We start from the raw sequence: 20,597 nt of genomic DNA on the forward strand, positions 1-20,597 counted from the left end.
AGGCCCTGCACTACCTGCCAAGTACCCAGAGCATCCTGAGCATTTGTCAGCCCCTCCTGCCTGCTGAATCCTTTCACTTTCCTGACATCACTCTCCAGATTTGTTTTGGAAAGCAGCACTGTGTAATTTCAATTATAAAGCAGAATAGCCTCAAAGTGTGATTTTGTACACAGGGTAGGGATAAATCAAGAACCTGCTGGATGGCAGGAGGTGCTCTCTGTTTATTTAAAAGGTACAGGGACAAGCACCAGGTCTTCCTGCCTTTTAAGACTGTGTTTGCAAGGCCAAGCAGTGAACTGCATCTTTGTGAGGCTCCAGCCCCTAAAGCTGATCTGGCACCTCAAGTACTGCATCACTTTAGGGGCTTCAGAGCTTTAATTTGAGTTGTGGAGCCAGATTTTATGGACTTTCCTTTCCTCAGATCTCCCAGGGGAAAGGGCCCTGTGTTAACACAGGGTGTGACTTTTTTCTGATGGAGACCTCAGTATTGACAGGGCAGCAACAGGAGGCATTGGTTAATTGAGGGATCTGAGGCTCCAGTTGGCAATTTCTCACCTTAATGGTCCCTGATCAGTCTTTGGTGGGCCACTGTCTGCTGGCCAGAGGCACAAAGCAGCTGTGAGCATTAAAGGACTTGTCCCCATACAACCATCATCCCCTACTTCCTTAAAGTGGGTTCTTCAATACACCAATATGTACAAGCACACAAAGAACATTTAGTCAAAAAGCCAAAGTCCAAGGCTGAAACACTGGAATAAGAAGGAGAGGGAGGAAAACTCCTTTAGAATTGTTTTCCCACCTGTCTTCTCCAAACTTTGACAAGCAGAATAATTTACAAAGGAAACTTAAACAGGAAAAAATTCCACTTTGTTCTGAGGAGAGAAAAAACACAAAACAATTCTGCTTCTCTTTCTAGGTAGACTTTTTCCCAAACAAACAACATGAATTTTCAAACTCTTTTGATCATCCTGAAGCTGCATGTGCAAGAGGTGATGTTTCAGCCAAAAGCATTCACTCACCTTTACTGCTGGCTCCAGAAGTAGATCTGCTTATCCTGCTGCACCTACACCAAAAGCACATCACTGCAATTTCAAGCAGCTCCTTTATCCTAGAGATGACCCTTAGCTTTTTAAGTTTCTAACCACATTTTGTGCAGCTCCAAAACGCTGAGGATCCATAGATTAACACTTGAGCCTAACTGCAGCTTATTCAGGTTTGACATGTGCATTGCATTCTTTCCAGCCTTGAAGACTACTTAACCACATTACTTGTGAGCTCTCAATCCTATTCCTCATCTGTAGTCAATCATATTTAAAAGTCCAGAAGAGGAAAGAAAAAATTGTCCTCATTATTTTCACACCATTTCTGTCACATAAAGAAATCAATCGAGTTCTTGCTCCACACTCACATCCTGCCTTCACCTTTTTTCCCCCCTCTTCTAGGCCTGCGTAAGTGAAGAGGAGCCAGAGGATGGATGAACCTTGCACTCCACCAAAGGTGCTGCAGGAAACAGTCCCCTGGGGCCTGGATCTTTGGCAGAGGAAATGCAGGATGGTGAACTCCACTCCATTTTTTCGTTCCTTGTCTTCTCTTCAAACACAATGAATGTACATCAAAGAACGGCCACGCAGTTGGTTTTTAATCCTCCAAGTGCCCTGACGAACCTTTCCTACCACAGTCTGCTGGTACTGGCCCAGAAGTTGCACAGGCCTAAAGACCTCTGGCAGAACAAGTTCACCAAGAGCCTCTCTCAAGAGCTGCAGTTGAAGCTGGAGCTGCTTCCTTGTGCCATGGATCCAGAAAGAAGGAAGCACTGCGTAAAACCCTGGGACATTTCATATTTTCCGTAGTTAGTTTCCTCCCTTTTTCTGAACAGAGCCTAAATCCCCTAACACAACTTCATCTCCTCCCTGCCTGCATAACATGAGGTGGGGGCTCTCTACACTTGAGTTACTTAGGCATTGTTGGGTTCTAAGTTATAGGTGAGAACTTCTCCCTCCTTTGTGCCCCCAGCCAGGACCCCCTTGCTCATTCTCTGTAGACATGGCAGTAAGGCTTTTGTCCTGGAGCTCAGTGTGGCCTGGCTCCTGTAATGCTGAACAGCTGAAAACTGCTGCAGCCATCAGCTCTTCACTCAGCATGCAGCTTCACCCCACATCCAACCAGCCCAGCCATTCCTGGAGCAGCTGTAGCTTAATCTGGGTCTGCCCAGCTACATTAAATTAACCCTGGTGTAGCTGAATCCTGCTGCAGGCCCTGGAAAAAAGCCCAGTTCCTCATGGAGCAGAGGTGGGTTTGCACCTGCCTTCTTCACCTAGAGCCACACCTATTCCATGGTAACAGCCTGGTGGAAGAGTTTCATTTGTGACAGGCTTTTTGAGGGGAGGGAAAGGGCTGAAGGGGGAATGCAAGTGTAATTAAGTTGCATTAATGAGCTGCAGCAGTTGATTAAAAAGAAGAACAAAACCAAGGCAGTTTTGTTAGCTGTGTCTCCCAGCATGTGAAGTGTCAAAAGCAGAGGAGGAGCAGTTGTCAGCCAGCCCTGGCATTTTTGGGCTGATACTTCAAGTGCTGTTGTAATTCATTGTTGTCTTGCCTAATTTGTTTGGGATTACTTGGCATTTTTTGAGAAATGCTTTTCAGAAGGGTCAAGCTTGAAGCCATGCTAGGGAGAAGTGTGAGGGAAGAATTAAAAACAAAAATAAAAACATTAAGTGCTAAATCAAAGACAGAATGATGCAGCTTTCTTTGGTCTCTTTCCGCAGGGCCCAGGAAGAAATATCCTCTTTTATAAACCCAAATGCATAAGCACTGAGAGAGTATTTTTTGCTTCTGTGCAACTTCTATTCCAGATACCCAAACATCCTGAGTTCTGCTTGGGTGCAGCTGCAAGTAAAAAATGTTGTTTCCTGTAGGGTGGTTTTTTCCCTTTTTTTAGGCACCAAAATCCACAGCTTCTGACTGAGCAAAACAGACAACTAGTTTCATCCTTGTTTAATATCTCAAAGAAAAAAGCTCAACCCTGACAGCTCTGCATGACAAAAGACAAGTACCTCCTCATTATTAACATTGTGTCACTACCAAATTAAAAAATACCAGTGAAACACAATCTACTCTGCATTTTGAGATCACACATAGCAGTATGCGCACATTTGGAATTCTTTCTCCACCTCTCCTTTATTCACTTTCTTTATGGATCACTCTCATTCCTGTCTGCCCACCTGACATTCCCTGGAAAGGCAGAAAAACAAAAAGAAGAATACACATCCTCTATTCAATGAGATTTTCCCATTAAAGATTTCATTTGTTCGGGGCTTTTCAAATTAATCCTTCCTTATCTCATTAAGCACTGACTTCACACATTTTGGGTTTAATATGATTTCTTTTCCTCAGAGAGAGTATTATCAATCAGATACCAGCAGTCTTTGTCAGCCTTGTTTGGGAGCAATCAAAATTCAGCACAGGTGGTGCAAAAAGGACAGTTTCAGCTCTGAATACCTGAAACATTTCACTGGTACTTCCAGGAAGCAATTCCTCTAGATGGCAAGAGGAGGGAACTTTAGGAGTTGAGGTCTACATGTTTTTAACACTACAGCTCCCCAACTGACCAAGCTCTGATGCCACTTTGACCAATTAAACTGATCAAAACCCCTTGCTAAGCACTCTAAAAGAGATAAAGCACCAAACTCTGCACTTAACAGCATTGCCCCTTGGCTTTCATACACTGACAAAGATCAACGAAATAAAAGGGTGATGACTGAGTCACTTCAGGACTACCACTCTATTGCCTGTGTTCATTGTAGCATAAAGCACCAATTAACAAGTAAAATAAACACCAAGCCCATGTTCAGGTAAGCCTATAATATGCAGTATCAATGACTGCCATTAATCTTTTAAAAAAAAGGGTCTGAGAAGAGAAAGCTACCAAGAGTCCTATTCCACACTTAATTATCTCCTCCAGGTTTCATTAGCAGAGCCATTCCTCCCGAGAACCCCTCTCGTGGTCTGCTTGTGCTAGACTCACTCTGAGTACCTCAAGGTGACAGTGACCGTGCTCTCTGAGGGCAGGGACTGCCAGTCCGTCCCACCCTACCCCATCCCATGCCCAGGGTGATCCAGGAGCAGCTGAGGGTGGTGGGTTCCCTTATCTCCAGTTTCGGAGTGCCCTCTGTTGGGGACAGGCATCACTGGAGATGCTTCTCGAAGAAGAGCGTGGTACCTGGTTCTGAAGGGACATTTCCCTGCAGGACACAAAGCAGCTCCTCCCTCTCCCTGGGGGGAAAAGCCATTCACCGTTTTCACACCGTTCCATAGGGTTAGCCCCAGAAACAGCTGGTGCAGTTCCAGCCTCACTTCAGTCACACTCAGGTGAGTTTGGGAGGAAATAACACTGTTCCAGCACTGAGCTGGTGTTTTCCCTTCTCAGATCAGCACATCTATTTAAACTGTAAGTTCGTGCTGTATTTATAGAGGCAAAACAAAGCCAATGATATCCTGAACCCAGACAAGACCTAATTTGGCATGGTGGTGACATTCTGTTCCCTAGCAAAGCTGCTGTCTGGCAGACACCCAACCAATTCTCCAAGAGCTGCGGAGTTTAAACCACTCAAGTCTTAATTTCTCTCATCTTTGCCAAGAACTGTGCTAGTATTCCCTTCTTCTGAAGGCAGGGATGAAGAGAGCTGCCCTGCCATGGGATCCACAGATAACTGACACCTTAAAGTGACTCACAGGCAAGCCCCTAAGCTCTTTAGTAACCAGAGCAGCAACCAAAGAGAAGCAGTCCCAGAGCCACAAATGCACTAAAAAGAGCCACCTACCAAAACTCTGCAAAGAGTTCAGATCAAAATTATTCTGCATTTGCACAGTTTTATGTATCAGATTCTTATTCTCCTTCATCCTTATCCCTTCTTTTGCAGTTTAAGAGAATTTTGAAGAGCCAAATTCTCTCCTGTGAGGGTGTTGAGGCCCTGGCACAGGGTGCCCAGAGCAGCTGTGGCTGCCCCTGGATCCCTGGCAGTGTCCAAGGCCAGGCTGGGCAGGGCTTGGAGCACCCTGGGACAGTGGAAGGTGTCCCTGCCATGGCAGGGGGCTGGAACTGGATGAGTTTTAAAGTCCCTTCCAACCAAACCATTCCAAGGCTCTATGACCCACATGCTGTCTGGTAAATCCCAAAGGACACTAATGGATGGTGAAACAGCTGCTTTTCTTACTCATGCCCACCTAGCACTGAAGGACAGGTGTTGTTTACAACCTGATGTCACTCCAGCATCTTAGGACACCACCACACCCCTCCCTCAGCAGGGAATTGTACTAGAATCAGATACTCAGACCTCTAAGTTAAATAAAGGAAAAATTTTATTCCATGAAAAAGAACAGATTATTTTTAAAAACTTCTTTCCTTTCCCTTCACTTAACAAGGCATAGCATGGAAGAAACTTACTCTTTTTGGCTACATGATAGAATATCCCACTTTAAATAAGAATCACCAGTTTAGCCAGCAAAGAGATGTTCTAAAAAGGTATTTTTCCAGAGCTGTTTTCTACCAGGATAATACCCAACAGCCAGGGAGGAGCTCCATAAGAAGCTTCCAGGAGACCATCCAGTGACCCTGAGCACAGAGCCTTCCACCAGGGGAGGTCAGCTGAGAGCAGAGAGCTTGGAGAGTTAGGCCAGACTTTTCCACTTAGTTATGCAAATTTGAGCATTACTGAAACGTTTCATCAGTTGTTGAAAATTCAACAAAAAGGGGAGAAAAAAGAAAGACAGCAAAAAAGGGAGAAAAAGGTAGATTGTCCCTCCCCCACAATACATTGTTGCTGAGTATTCTAGTCCCAAAGGAATGTATTTTGTACAAAAAAATACTCCCATTTTCAATCAAACTTCCTGAAGGAATCCCTAAGAGAATCTCTAGACAGCTGCGCTAAGTAAGTGAGAAAAAAACCAGAGTCTGCTGAAAACAGTCTTTGATTTCAACACAGAGCAAAGATTCACTTGAGAACACAAAAATGTTGAGAAGCAGAATATCTGTCAATAAAAGCCTCATTCTGGAGGACAAAAGAACCCAGCAGAGTTCTCCTGGAGCAGTCCTAAAGCAAGAGTAGATCAAACCAGCAGTTCTTCCTAGAAACACTGTGTATGGGAGACACATTTAGTAAGTTCTTACACTTATGCCAAGCCACCCTGCAAATATGATTGCTCCAGCAATCACTTCTTTTCTCCCTCTGCTGAGTTATCAGTGAGTTGTATGGACTTATCTTTCCCCTTGGGTGCACCATGGCTCAGGACATGAAGGCTCTCACACTGCCCCGGATGGCAGCTCTGCAGATGGGACACAGCCTCAAATTGAGGGCACATGCTTCACAGGCTACCAGGTGGCCACAGGGAACAAACACAACAGACACATCTCTGTCCATGCACACTTTGCACATCCTCTCCTCTTGCAGGCGCCGGAGCTGTTCTTCTGTGCTCAGCTGAGTCTCTACCAAAAAACAAAGGAAAAAACCAAAGCCCAAGCTGTTAGTGTTTTGTCACAGCTCCAGAGTGCCAGCTGTGACAGCTTAGAAAGTCACACTGCAACTTGCCCATTGTTTTGTTCAGAAACTGTGAAGATGGCAAAAATACCTCTCAGGCAAGTTTCATTTAAGCAGAAAAACTACAGCTATTGTAAACTGGCTTATCTACACAAGATTCAGCTTATCTACACTCACTGGACTGAGCAGGGTCACATATCAAGAGTATTTACTCTAGTACTAAATTATCCCCATCAAGTGGATTTTTTGGTAACAGCAGCTTCACAGGGGCACTCCAATCCCTGAATAAGGGTTCCTGTGCTCAGGTACCACTCAAACTAGCACACAGTCCTCTTCAAAATTTAAAACATGAGTTAGTATAATGACTACTGATACTGTTATTCTAGAACTCCTCCAGTCATGCTTAAGCTCACTTCCCCACACTGCCAGCCCAGAGCACCTGATTCCTTTTGCTGCACAGATCGTATTTCTTGTCTTGATGTTCCAGTCTCTCTCTGAACAGCACCTGTAGAACCAGAAATGAAGATGGTATTCAATGCTCCCTCCTTTATCCCTCTCCTGACAGTTCTGTGTGGAAACAAGAAATACTCTGGACCTCAGAAGCATTTGGTTAAAAATTTCTATCTCAGCCTGGCATAGCTGATGTTCTCTGTGGTGCTTCAGCAGCTATTTAAGTTCACCTGCTTGCCCAGGCCTGTCTGTCCACATCACATTCTCTCCTCAAAGGTGGTTTATCCATCACATCAGCTGGTCATTCCAGCTCCTGTGCTACTATTTAATCAAAATTTCAGTTTTGTGGATTTTTTTCCATGTTAGCTACAGAAGTGGCAGACCATGCTGTGGAGGCAGGAGCTTTGGAACTGCATCTTCAACTTGGCAAAATGACTTCACAAAACAGATAACAAAAGGCAGAAGTCAAGGAAAATATATATTATCTAGACAAGAACTATGGCTATTTATAAACAGGTTATTGATTCCAATTTTAAATAGGCTTGGAGTGATTATCCACCCTAGGAGCTTTGCTTCAGACAACTGCCTCTGCCTGGGTCACCTGTGAATTTGTGCACGAGCCTGCACATCATGGAGTGCCAGTTACTGCAGGTCTGAGGGCAGCAGGAAACACCAAGGATATCCCCAGCACAGCCCAGTGCAGGCAGATCCAGCCACTGACATCCCAGCAACCACAGCTCCTGCAGGTTTCTTTAACTCAGAGCCTCATTGCTCAGGCTCCCAAGGGAAGGCAGGCTTGGGGGCATTAGCCCTCAATTCCAGAGTGCAGGCAGACCCTCAGGACGCTCCCAGCAGTGCTCCAGGTGCAGAGAGGAAGAGGTTAAACACCCAGGTGTGAGTCAGGCCTACCTCTCCTCTCTCCTGCACTGCTGCTGGCCCCCCAGCCTGACTGCAGCAGCTCTGAGATCAGCTCAGACTCAGACAGGTAGAAAGTCCCAGTCAGCGCAAATTTATTCTCTACCAGGTTTGCCACCCAGGTGGGGTCAAAGCCCATCTGCAGGACATTCTGCACTATGAGACTCTGATCCTCAGAAGGATGAGCCAGCAACTTCCAGTTCCTCAGGGGATCTGTAAAGCAGTGAACAGGTACTTTACCCAAAAGGCAGAGCTTTGGGCAAAAAGTGTGCCATTCCTTGAAGGTGTTCTACATAAAACGGCATTAATATACCCTAGAACACTCCTCAAGCTATCCACTTAGCTAGATTAACTTCCACATTTATTTTTTACTTCAAATCATTATTCACAAGGAAGTTAATCAAAGCCAATTTCATAAAAGCCCAGACTCTTATTTTGGATGGTTTATTTCACTTTATCAGTGAACAGTCTCCTGTGTTTGGCATCAGTCCAGAATTCTTATCTCTGTTTTCACATCAGAACAGAAGCCTCAGAACTGCTTTCATGAGCATCAAGTGGAACATCCCAATTGAAGCTTCTCCTACCTCAACCATTCATCAGTAACAACAGAAGTAGGAAATTCAGCTGGCAGTCTCTTCAAAGGCTCAAGTCTTGCTTGAGCTTATGGGAGCCAAACTTCACCTACTTACATTTCTGGGAGCAACTGATAAATGGGAGTAAACCCCAGCAACAACATTTTCATGAACATCTAGACCCTTTACTGTTCTCTGGTTTCTTATCAAGCTCGTTTAAAGTGTTGTAGTGAAGGGCTTTACAGACAGACACCAACAGCAAGAGCATCAAAAGCCAAAGGTAAGTTAGGTATGCACTCAAAATTCACATGATTATCCAGACTAGATAAGCATCTCTGGCCTTTGACTAAGAGGTCTCACAAGAACAAGTAATTTTGTTTCTTGAGCTAGAGACCATTTCCTAAAACCAAACAACTTCTAGAATATCAAAACATCTCACAAGCACCATGTCTACAGAGGGCAGAGCAGCTGAGGTGGGCCGGTGGAACTCAGACTACACCACATTCACCAGAAGATAAAACACCATGGAATTACAGCACTGACCTTGGGAAGGAGAGGAGTCTTGCTCAGTCTGGTCCCAGGAATGTCTCTGAAAATGATACAAAAAGAGAAGCCTGTGTTCAAGACTCACCCATCTACCAAACCTAATCCACTATACACAAAATGTTCATGACTCACAGGAGCCAGCAGGGTGCCAGAAAAGGTTGCCTGAACACTGTTGACAAATTCTCTCCCCCTTGAGTGCAGTAAAAATTCACACCTAGGAGCAGAAAAGTTGAAATACATTAGTACAGGCTCCCCCAAGTGAAAGTTACAGTTTTAAATTTATGAGCAAAGGGTGCTATGGGCAATGAGCAAACCTCTATATATCCATTAAAGACAGGGGATCAGGTGTTTCACCTGCCCACCCCTTGCACAAAGGCTGACAGTAAGGGGATCATGATCCCTCCCCCTTAATTCAGTCTTCATTTTGGCCCAAGATGGGTTCAATTGTAACATGCTTTAGAGTAGACCACAGGAACTGTGAGAGAGCAGTTCACAGGAAAGAAACAAGAACTGCTGCAGAAAACCAAGGCTTACAGTACATTTCTTCTTGTACCTCAGAGTAGGAGTGATAGAAGCTCTTCTTTGGTGCCAAAGAAAGTTATTTTAATTGAACTCTTAGATGGTGAACTCTAGGTCAAATTAGACAATCTCAGGTCTGAACTGTGCCATTCCATCTGAGCTTGAACATTTCATTTTGCTTTTAAGGTGAGAGGATATAAACATTTCTGTCCTATGAAGCGAAGTACTGGTGTGAAATGCATGACCTATCTTTTGGGGTATTTGTTAAGCAAGACTGACTTACTCTGGGTACCATTTGGCATGTTCCCTCCAAGGATCATCTCCTAAGGACCAGCTCCTCACGCCTCCATCACAGTAAAAACACCTCACTACATCTCCTCGTCCTGAAAGAGCAAGAGATTATTTGATACCTGAGACACTGCATGCCCTACACTAACCCTGGGTGAGACTCAGCACAAAACCCAGGCTTTGGACAGAAGAGATGAACACATGACAATTTACTAACACAGCACACATTGTACAGGGGCAGGAACTCAGTCTGAGCTCCCAGAGATGGCTGAGATGATTCCAGAAGGGGATCACAAGCTCACAGGCAGCATCCATGGGAACAGCTAAGCTCCCATGCACAACCCCCCTGCCTGCCTTTGGAGCAGAGCTGTAATTAGTTACACCTGTGAACACACTTTGTTCACTAACCACAATCTGCCATAGTGCAAATATTTCCTCTGGCTGGTCAACTCAGAGAGGCCTGTTTCTTCAAACCTGTTACCTATCCAGCAAAGCATTCTCAAAAGGCAAGAATAACATTATATTGATTTTCACATGCATGTGATTACAATAAATATTGCCAATTTTCCTCAACAAAAAAAAGTATCTGATTTCTGTATTCCAAATTAAGAGTCCTTAGAGAAAAAAGCCACAGCAACAGCCAGAGGGGCTGACTCCATACAGCTGTCACTCAGACTTGGGGTTTTGAGAAGAGGCTTCAGTGCAAGACACAACCTATCCAAAACATGACACACCAAGCAAGCTCCTCAAGTCCTTTTAGAAGTGCAAGGAATAAATACACTCAATGGATCTTAAAGCACACATTTCTCTGTCTGTAAAACATCTGTTTAAAACACATCACCTGTTCCTCTCCTGCTGGCAAGGAGGTATTTACTAGTGGACCCTCACCACCCAAACAGGAGTTAAATGTGGAAACAAATTCTGCACATGCAGCAAGAGAAACAGCAGAGGCAGAAGGAAGGATGTGGTTTTTAACTACAAAACGTGTACACACAGGTATTTGTAAAAGCAACAGTGAAGCTTTCAAAAGTTAACTCAAATAAGAGTTAAGAACATTTCCCCAGAGTACCTACCTGTGTAAAAGAACCCTGCTCTAGCCAGTTGCTCTGGATGAATGCTGGAATTTTGTGGCCAGTTCTCAAATGTAGACAGTCTCATCTCCTCTGTCACCATCTCAGGGTACTCTGGCTCGTTGGGCATGGCTGGCTCCTCACTGACTATCCCCTGCAAGACACTCAGGAATTGCCCATCCACAGTGTCAAAGATCTCCTGCAGGGACAGCATCTCCTGGTTCCCAGCATTCTCCCCACGGATGTATTTACAGGAAGGGAAGAAATGCACGTGCTCTATTAAGGGGTAATCACCAGGTCTCCAGTCCTTCAGGACACCACCACAGCAGAAACACTGCACTTCATCCCCAGGGCCAATGTAGAAAAATCCAGCATCCACCAGGTCCTGGGCAGACACGGGGGCAGTGTGGGGCCACTGCTGGAAGGTCCTGAGCCTGCTGGCCACGCTCCTCATGCTGGAATTGAAGAGCCTGCAGCGAGCAGCCCTGGGCTCTGGAGGCTCTGCTGGTGCTGCATCCCCCATGGCCGTGCTCTGCAAGAGAGGATGGAGAGCCCAGGGCAGTCAGCTGCATTCCCACCCCGTGGTATTATTCTCCATTCTAGAAAGCTCCTGCTCACAACAAAGCCCAGCTTGTTTGGGAATGGCAGCCCAGTCACAGATCTGGTGTCTCTGTACTTTGCTGTTGGACTTTTGCTGAGCCTTCACTGGTGTCTGATGGGAAGAGTCCAGTGCTTTCCAAGGCTCTCTGCCAATTTACAGGAAAGACAGAACAGAGAGGGGAGGGCAACAAAACCTGTGCTGCCCCCCAAGCTGAACCTTTGGCAAGATAAATCCCCAGCCATTTTGCTAAGCCCTTAAACTGGCATAAAAAAGGCTCTGCTTTTTATTCCCTAAACCATGCATGTCACAACAAAACAGAGAACAGCCACACCCAAATAAATAATGTCTCAATCTCCCATTTATAGCCAAGCACCACACAAAACATCACATTTCTCATGTTTTTATTGTCATGATTATTAAACAATGATTATCTAGAAATAGCTCCATAAAAGAGAACTTTTCCAAGCCTAAAATAATTAGGTACAGTTTTTATGAGGTGGTATCCTTAAATCAAGGATTTTCTAGTTTTTTGTCATATTCTGCCTGTGCTACTTCTGTGCAAGAGGAAGAGTAAAATTAAAGAAGTTACCAAGTGCTTGATTCTCCAAGCTCTCACCTTGCTTAAGGTAACAGCCCTTCCCTGGGGGATTAAGCTGAACTGCAGCTCGGCCACTGCTTCCAACAATTTCCCTATGGCTGGCAAAGACACTTTCAAAAGGCCCTACAATAACAAAACTGAGGACCAGGAACAATTTAATTCCTTTGGAGAGAAGTCCCTACACAATGTGACTAAATGAAAGGTGCAATCAACCTCCTTTTTTGAAAATTAAGAGCCCTCCAAATCCCTTCCCAACTGAATAGGTGAGTTCAACTCAAGGAAGTGCAGCTTCTTATTTACTAGTTATCAGGGTTAGGCATTATTAGAGCACAGATCCCAAGACATCACAGAGGAAAAGAAAATATAAACACACACTTTTAAAAGATACAATTTTTTGAGGCTGGTACAGCACATTAAAATAACAGATAACTACAGCAGTGCTCAGTAAAATACAAACAAGTAGAGACCATAGATACAGCAGCTACTCTGCAAAAAACACCATCACAGAGACTCTGAGGAGCCTTAAAAAACAATCAGGCCTCTCTAAAGAACTATTTCTCTAATTAAGGGCTGCAGCACATTTAGGGAGGAAAAAAAGCTTTCAGGTCATTTTAATCACAAAACTCACAGCTGTCCTCCATAGGTATTACACATTTAATGAGATTTTAAAAGCAAAATCAAACTTACTCAACCACATGTCCCTCATAATAAAAGGTAGCAAGGAAGAGAAAGTTCATTAGCAACCAGAATTTCCTTCTATAATGACAGGGACAGAAACCAGGGCTGGAAGAGAAGGCTCTTTCAGAAACTGCTTTATTTAACACAATAAAGAAGCCACTCTCAAACCATATCACTGGTGTAAGGAGAAGTCCACAGCGAAAGCAAGCTCTGGGGCCATCAGTCACTGATGCCCAGCAGAATCTGCAAGCTAAGCAGACTCAGGAGAGGCAGATTGTTTGCCTTGACAGCAGATTTTGCTCCCAGAACACAGAAGCTTGTTCAGCAGGCACAGCTCCACAAGCAGCGCTGCTCTCATCTTGAGCCTTAACAAAGAAAAAGCTGTAACTCTTAAGCTACAAAAAATTTTGGGTTGCACAGAGGTGATGGCAAGGTTATCTTAGTCTTCCTCCACCTAGAAAGCCCTTGAGAGCAAGCTTCACAGATTTTGCTTTATGTCTTCACAAAGAAAATTATTTCTTCCACAAAAGGCTTTTTTTAATAAGAGGTGCAACATAGGAGAACAAATATATTTATCTTTTGCTTATTAAGAAGCTCATTATGGTTTACCTGCATATTCATAGACTCTGCAGAAGACTCATTAACTCTGCTAATGAGACTCCCCAAGCCAAATAAGAATTTTAAACAGCTATAACACCACTAAAAACCAACATTCTACCACAACCCACCACTTATACAGGAATACAAAGCCAAAACATCATTATAGCTCATACCAACAATTAGCACAAAAAAAAAAAAAAATCCTTAAAAAAACTCCAACTTTACCTGAAACAGGTTAACTAAACTCCAGAAAGCTTCCATAGTTTAAAACTCTCTCAACATCACAAGCTTCACACAAAAATCTTCTCTCCTCAGATGCCCTCCCAAAGCAGAAACACTGCCGAGGAGTAAGTGAAGCCACCTGCCTCAGAGGCCATTTATAATGCTTAGTTGCCCCCAATTGGTTGGGATGGGCTGAAGTTCTCTATTGGCTAATGAGCCCAAATTCCATCTTTATAAAAAGGAGTCACAAGGCAGAGGTACAAAGTTAAGCTCAAATTTTCTCCAGAAAATACCAGATCTTGTTAAAACCTAGTCTAGTGCCAGGTGTGACATCCTGACTCCTATGATATAATGGCTCTCACATCCCTATTTTGCAGTGACTCTATTAACAGTGTTTCTGTACATTTTTCAGCTTGTTTTCACATGTTTTGCACCTTAAGTTTCTTAATAAAATGTACTGTAAAATTAGCAGATAAATAGCAACAAGAATTTTCTTCAGACAGCTTGGACAGATTGCATTGCCTTTACTTTAGGAATCAAGCTTTTTTCTGCAATTGCATCTTCACAACTTGAATCTTCCTATTCCTTTGCCTTCCTGTGGCCACAGTTCCACAAAATGGAGGATTTTAATGGTAATTTTGAAAAGTGCAATTACTTGAAAATGTGTTTTCCTTTACCACTGCCTGAGAAGATGCATAAAGCTTCTTCTAAACTCTTGACAAAATATCAGTTCTCCATGTAAACATAAGAACATAGGTGATTCATGTTTCTCAGAAATGATAAATTAGCATTTTTCTTTTGATAAAAAGATCCAGAGTCTTTTTTTTTTTTTTTTTACAGGCAAGCCCATACAATCATTCTCATTAAAAAGAAGTGTTGGGTTTTTTGCTAATTAAATACTCGTTAATGAAAGCCCCTGAGCAGTAGAGGGCAGTGCTTTTATATGACATTTACAGAATGCTGTAACAAGAGAATGTGCTGAGGAGGTTTCTCCTTAGTAAATTTCTCTGTAATAAAATACATATAAAGATAATTGCACATTATCTTCCACTCCCTGGATCCTATCCTTTCTAAGTCTATGCTGATTTTTGAAGAATGCATCCTAAAAATCCAAGGCACAGAGTCAGCAAAATCCCTCCTGCAGAGGTTGTTTGTGGTCTGCTGATGGGTTGTAGCAAATCACCTGTTAATCAATAAGAGTGATTGATAATTCTGAATTTTACAAGCATTTTACAAGCAATGACCTCATCTTCTACTGCTTATAACCACCTGGTCTCTCAAGGTATGCACAATTCCACCTGTTTTAGGGGAAGCCCCAGCGTGATTGTTAAAGAGGGAAAAGCTGTATAAATCTCAGAGGAGCTCAAAAGCAGCTTCTAAGTTAATTGATAACGTTGGTCTGTTTCTGGCAGTGGTTATTTGTTTTGGGTTTTTTTCTTCTATACTTAACAGTCTTCCATCATAAAAACTTCAGGATAGGTTTAAGGTTGATTATCTGTGGGGATACACTCGTGTTTTTGGGGGGAACATTTCACCAACAGAGGAGAGCTGAGGAGGACCAGTGAGATGACTGTAGCAGAAGAAGATTAATGACTCCAAGTGTGGTGCTGAGAGCAAGTAAAAACAAGTCACCATGTATAAATGATAGGGTTTTATTTTAGCACATCAAAATTTGGAAAGCAAATAACATATTCAGTAATCTGTTGTATGCAACTTATACTGATCTTTTTTAGCAAGTCATACATTTTCAGTTTCTTTCAGAGCATTAAGATGTCCTACTGAACTTCTGAATACTTCTTAAAATGAGGAGTGTCATGAGCTAATGATAAACAAATGTGGGACTCAGTAAACATCAATCAGGAGTCCAGGACAGATCAGTGATAATGATCAACACTGCCATCACTAGCCAGTGATTGGAAACACTCGATGAAGAAAGTAATATAAACATAATTAACCAAAAATCTGGTTGCTATTATCAACCTGATTTGGAAGGAAAACAATCAATAAATACAAGGGGCAGAATATATCTGGAGACAGCATAATGAAGAGCTTGAAAGCACTGACTGGAGCCCCTGGAAAAACTCCAGCAGAATTCAGCATCTCCACCCTCGAGGTGCTACACAGCTGTAAGGGGCTGAGGCTGTTCTGTGTGGCTTAGCTCGAGGTAGACTATTGTGCTTTCATCAATAAATTAAGAGTTTACTGAGGAAAGAGGCTTTTATAACAGGAGGAAAAAAGGTATCAGTTGGCATTGGTGAAGAAATGAAGAGGCTGGAACACAAAAGGAGACGCCATAGCTTGCCACTGCAGTGATGTGTAAAGGGACTGGGTATCAAGCAAATTTATGGCATCATTCCCATTCCCACTTGCTCAGATGTTAGCCATTACTAAGATGTGGATCCATTTTTCAGGATAAACCCTTCAGACCCTGTGATGTAACTGCTTTGCAGCCTGAAACAGTGTAGACAAAATCATTATACCTGAAGCCCTAGACACAGATGACTGCTGCTGTTTCTCCATTTAGGTCCTCTCTTTTCCTCTTCTGGCTGCCTCTTCCTTGTGTGCTGTCCTCCCCCTTCCTTCCCCTGAAGGGCCTGCTGGTCTGCTCCTGCAGAGCAGCACCTGCACTGCTGCTCTCTGGGGAGCTCCTGCCACAGGAACACCCAGGAGGAGCCCATCTGCTCAGCTGCCTCCCAAGGCAGCCCAGAGGGACCAAAACACACTGCTGGTGCTGACACACAGCTCCACAGCATACCTAAAACAAATCCACTGCGGACAGGAAACAGGATCCAACCCAGTGAGTAGTGACAAAGCACACTGAAAAGTGACTGGTCACCCCTGGGACAAACACAGGGCCATTTCCTCAGGGCAGGGCAAAGCTCAGAAGCCTCACTTTGCTGTTTCATGCAGCTCAAGTTTTTATTTTCCCATAACAAGTTCTGCCATACATCTGCAGTGATCTTCTCTGCCCATCAACAGCTTCCTTCCTGCACTTCTCTCAGCGGACTTTTAATAATACTGTGGACTATTAATAAGAATAAATGGTTTATTTCTTCACACATTAACAATCTTTCATTCAGGAAGCCTGGAAAACGTTTCTATGAAGTAAATCATAGAATCCCAGAATGGTTTGGGTTGGAAGGGACCTTAAAGTTCATCTCATTGCAATCTCTGCCATGGGCAGGGGCACCTTCCACTACCCCAGGTTGCTTCCATCCCATCCAACCTGGCCTTGGACACTTCCAGGGATGAGGCAGCCACAGCTTCTCTGAGCACCTTGTGCCAGGGCCTCAGCACCATCTGAGTAAAGAACTTCATCCTAATATCAAACCTAAACCTCTCCTCTTTTAGTTTAAAGCCATTCTCCCTTATTCTATCACTGCATGCTCTTGTAGAAAGTATACATCCTATACATAGAGACTGCTGGAACTAACACAGAGGTGAGTAACAAACACCTTGTGATTTCCCAGGGATTCAAATCTTTTCATCTCCTGCCCTAATTCTTTCCCCTGGCCCCCACTACTGTGGCATTTGATTGCCTCAAAACTTTAGGTATTGTAATAGTTAGGAATAGCTAAATGTAGCTTGCAACGTGATTCATGAAAGTGCTTTAAATCAAATCCTATTAATATCCCAGCCCACAGAACAGAACACAGTACATATGAAAAGGAAAATCTGCAAAGCACAGCAGATACTCAAAAAATCAGCAGAGGAACTGGCCTTAAAATCTAAAAAACTTTATGGTTTCAGTGTCCAGCCTATTATAAAAATATTTCTGTTATTGGAGAGTGGGTTGACCACTGTTCACTTCTTTTTCAAAGGAAAGTGTTTGTGGAAAATAGCTTCTCTTTTATGTTTCTAAATGTCTTTTGGAACTGAAAAATGGGAGTTTCTTTTTCAAGGATTATTTTTTCCTCTTTATTCAGTTTTCTATCCCTTATTGCCCTTGCCAGTTAACCCAATAATCAAGAGAAAAAAAAAAGAAATTCAGAACAACCCCAAACCCCATCCATTATTTGCCGTCTTTTTTTGTTTCCCATAACATTCTGAATACTTAAAAAAAATCTGTTATAAATTGAATGAACTATTTTCAGCAGATCAACAATCCAGTGATCCAAAGAGCATGCAGAGTGCTTAGAGGCCTGAGCAGCAGCACAGGGATTGGGAATACAAATTAAAATTTGAGGAGAAAACAGTAGGGCTAAGTACATTCCCACAGTAAGTATGGAAAATATAAATTATATTCCCTTGCTTTTTTCCTTCCTAAGTAGCACCTGGTAGGTTTCCCCAAAGGTGAATTGCACCTCTTCCTCTCCCTCTGACTGACTTTGACCATTTCCCAATTCCTTCTGATTCTGACATGGAGAGCCTCATTTGGGCTCTATTCCTTGTACCTACTCCAAGACAGGAGGTACAGCAACAGAAGACCTGGAGCCTCATGTAAACTGAGTGGCATTGCAACTCCAAATTATTCACACATAAAACTAACAGCTCCTCAGAAGAGATTTTTATCCACTTGTGGCCACAGTTCCGCCATTCAGCCATTAAATTACCTGTAAAGAAGGATTTGTCAGGCATTGTTGTGATTCTAATGAAGCTCGTCCTACTTTATAATTGGCAGAAAATCAGTCATCAAGAATCACAGAACATCTGATTTTCCAATTAAATCCTGCTATAGTTTGGACTGTGTTTTTATTGCAGAGAATGTGCCTGGCTGCCTGAATATTGCTTGGGCAACCGGCAGAAAGATCTATTCTTGAGCTATTCACACTACAATCTTCTGCTTTTCTCCGTGCAAATTGGCTTGGAATAAGTTTATTTTGTCCCTGTATCAATAATCAATAGCAAGAGTGAAAGACGAGGAAGAAAGACAACAGAGCAACCTGAAGTCACTGCAAAGAGCTGAAGGGAAAAATGCACAGCAAAGTAACCAAAGACAGACTGACCTTACAATTTCATGGAAACCCCAGAGAGCAGCAAGAAGGAGTAGCCAAGGATGAAGATCAAGAGAGAGACAGGGGAGAATCGCTGTGCTCAGTCATTGCTCTGTTGAGCTCCTTGCCACAGCTTTCCAAGGAATTTGTCTTGCAGGGAACAGCATGTGTGATGCTGATGTCAGATGGGATCTGTTCACAGGCCACACTCTTTGCATATGATTTCCCTCCTCATGTTTTCACAAACAATGTGTCAGTGACATGAGAAACAGGAGAGGAGAACAGATACAATTTCTCTGTGTGTCTGCTTTAATTTTTCACCCTAAAATGATGAAGTGAATGCTGGATCCTTGGTTTGGGAACATTCCACAGGGGTGTAGAGTGCAGGAGGGAGATTATTCCATTATGGCAATATTTGATTTACTTCCATGCTCATAACAGAGAGGGCTGCATAAAATTCCTGTAAAACCTGAATTAAAAACAAATAATAAAAGCACCAACAAAAATATGGTGCAGCTTACACATGAACTCTTCTGAGATTTCAGTATTAGCAAAGGAAGAAAAAGATAAGTACAACTTTTTCTTAAACTAGAAGAACACATTTCATTCAACTAAGAACCAAACCCCATGTTTCCCCCTGGGTTACAATGTTACACTCCAAGAGTATCCTAAGTTATATAATACATATAAAAATATGAATATTGCCTTATCCATATCCTTCAACTGACTTTTCATCTCACTGGTTTTATTTCTCAACGACTATGCACTTCTCAACAGATAGACAAGATCATTCTTAGCACTACCAGAAAAAAAAAAAATCAGATTTTCCAAATGCGACAGAAAAAAAAATATTCCCACAAAGACTTAGATGTGTACACGCATGTACATGTGTGACATGCTGCCTTTGGGTCTGACCTAACAGGTACAGCCTAAGAGCCCCCTGTGTGTTGGGATGCTGAAGCACAGAGCTCTAACATTCTGCCCACATGCTCTCCTGGCGAGGATGATTCACAGTCACATCATTTCTATATTGAGAAGTGAACATACACAATCACATGGACTTCGGAGCAGTGCCCATCACCCAGGCACCCAAGCCTTTCCCTTCTCCTGCTGCACACATGTTCCTCTCTCCAGCCACAATGATGACTTTTTTGTCCTGTCTCTTGAAGCTCTGGTCTTTGGACAGACTTTCCAGCTCGTTCAGGGAGTGCCCACAGCAGGGATTTACTGACTTGCTACTTGCTCCAAAATTACACCAAAAGCAAACAGAATTGGAACAGGCCAGCTCGGACAGGGCTTGGAGCAACCTGGTCTACTGGGAGCTGTCCCTGCCCACAGCAGGGATTGGAACAAGATGATCTCTGAGGTGTCTTCCAACCCAAACCAAATTAGGGATAATTAGTATTTTCTAAGAAAATACTCATTATTACTTGCTACCCAAGTCAAACAGAGAAGCCAAAGCATGTGCAGGTGCTGAGGATTAAAGCACCACTATTTCTTCCTTATCTCTGGATGTCTGATCAGAAAAAGGACAAAAGTGGACTCTTCGTTTCAGATATTTTATTAGAATGTTAAGTACAAACTCAAACAGTTTTCAAACATGTGAACACAGCGAAGATTCTGGTTTTAATGGCATCTAAAGGAAAACATGATTGTGTTGTACGGTGTATTCCGCAAGGACCAGAATTTGCCACTTTTACCCCCAAAATTGCGCATGGAGATGTCACAAGACTTTGCAACCAGCACACTTAGACCTTGATCTCACTGAAATCAACATAAACTGGGCTAAGGGGCCCAAATTCCACCCAGGTTCTGCAAAACAGCTGGAAGAGAAGAAAAAAAAAAAAGAATCTGATAAAAACACACGTTGAGGGTGGCTGCTGCCAGTGGTCAGACAGGCTGTGTGAGGGAAAGTGGGCCTCCCAAAGCTCTTGGGTGAACCAGAACAGACTCCCCACGATGGTGATCATGGCACCAGGCCTGATGGAGCTCAAGGAGATTTGGACACATGGTGGGATGGCTGGGGATGTCCTGTGCCAGCACAGGAGTTGGGCTCTGATGATCCTTGACA

At 43.2% G+C, this 20,597-nt stretch overlaps 2 protein-coding genes across 4 annotated transcripts in view; one reads left to right on the forward strand and one right to left on the reverse strand.

Moving 5' to 3' along the window:
- The window catches only part of NKAIN4 (sodium/potassium transporting ATPase interacting 4), a 51,032-nt gene extending 48,305 nt beyond the window's left edge, over positions 1 to 2,727 (forward strand). For 2 of the 3 annotated variants that reach the window (XM_036395657.2, XM_036395656.2), the window contains one exon: positions 1,443 to 2,727. In XM_036395657.2, coding sequence (XP_036251550.1) covers positions 1,443 to 1,456 — 14 coding nt within the window. In that variant the 3' untranslated portion in view covers positions 1,457 to 2,727. Of the gene's footprint in view, positions 1 to 916; positions 990 to 1,442 lie in introns of all 3 variants that reach the window. The other variant, XR_004981457.2, reaches the window with a different exon arrangement.
- Positions 2,728 to 5,350: 2,623 nt separating this feature from the next.
- BIRC7 (baculoviral IAP repeat containing 7) lies at positions 5,351 to 13,631 on the reverse strand. Its single transcript, XM_036395723.1, has 8 exons — positions 13,596 to 13,631; positions 10,897 to 11,425; positions 9,819 to 9,918; positions 9,149 to 9,230; positions 9,014 to 9,059; positions 7,893 to 8,111; positions 6,973 to 7,038; positions 5,351 to 6,481 (listed from the first exon to the last, which is right to left on the reverse strand). Exons 1-8 carry the CDS (start codon positions 13,629 to 13,631, stop codon positions 6,282 to 6,284), a joined length of 1,278 nt encoding a protein of 425 aa, XP_036251616.1. The 3' UTR covers positions 5,351 to 6,281.
- Positions 13,632 to 20,597: the final 6,966 nt, after the last annotated feature.

This window comes from Molothrus ater, chromosome 17 (genome assembly GCF_012460135.2).
Source record: "Molothrus ater isolate BHLD 08-10-18 breed brown headed cowbird chromosome 17, BPBGC_Mater_1.1, whole genome shotgun sequence".
In the NCBI taxonomy this organism is placed as follows: Eukaryota; Metazoa; Chordata; class Aves; order Passeriformes; family Icteridae; genus Molothrus; species Molothrus ater.

What these genes read in the sequence shown, in the direction of transcription:
- BIRC7 (XM_036395723.1), bottom strand. Translation starts at nt 13,631, where the DNA reads ATGGAAGCTTTCTGGAGTTTAGTTAACCTGTTTCAG. An exon ending in AGCAGGGTTCTTTTACACAG is followed by an intron (nt 9,919 to 10,896) that starts GTAGGTACTCTG and finishes TTGCTCTTTCAG; the next exon opens with GACGAGGAGATGTAGTGAGG. An exon ending in CAGTGCAGGAGAGAGGAGAG is followed by an intron (nt 7,039 to 7,892) that starts GTAGGCCTGACT and finishes CTGGTTCTACAG; the next exon opens with GTGCTGTTCAGAGAGAGACT.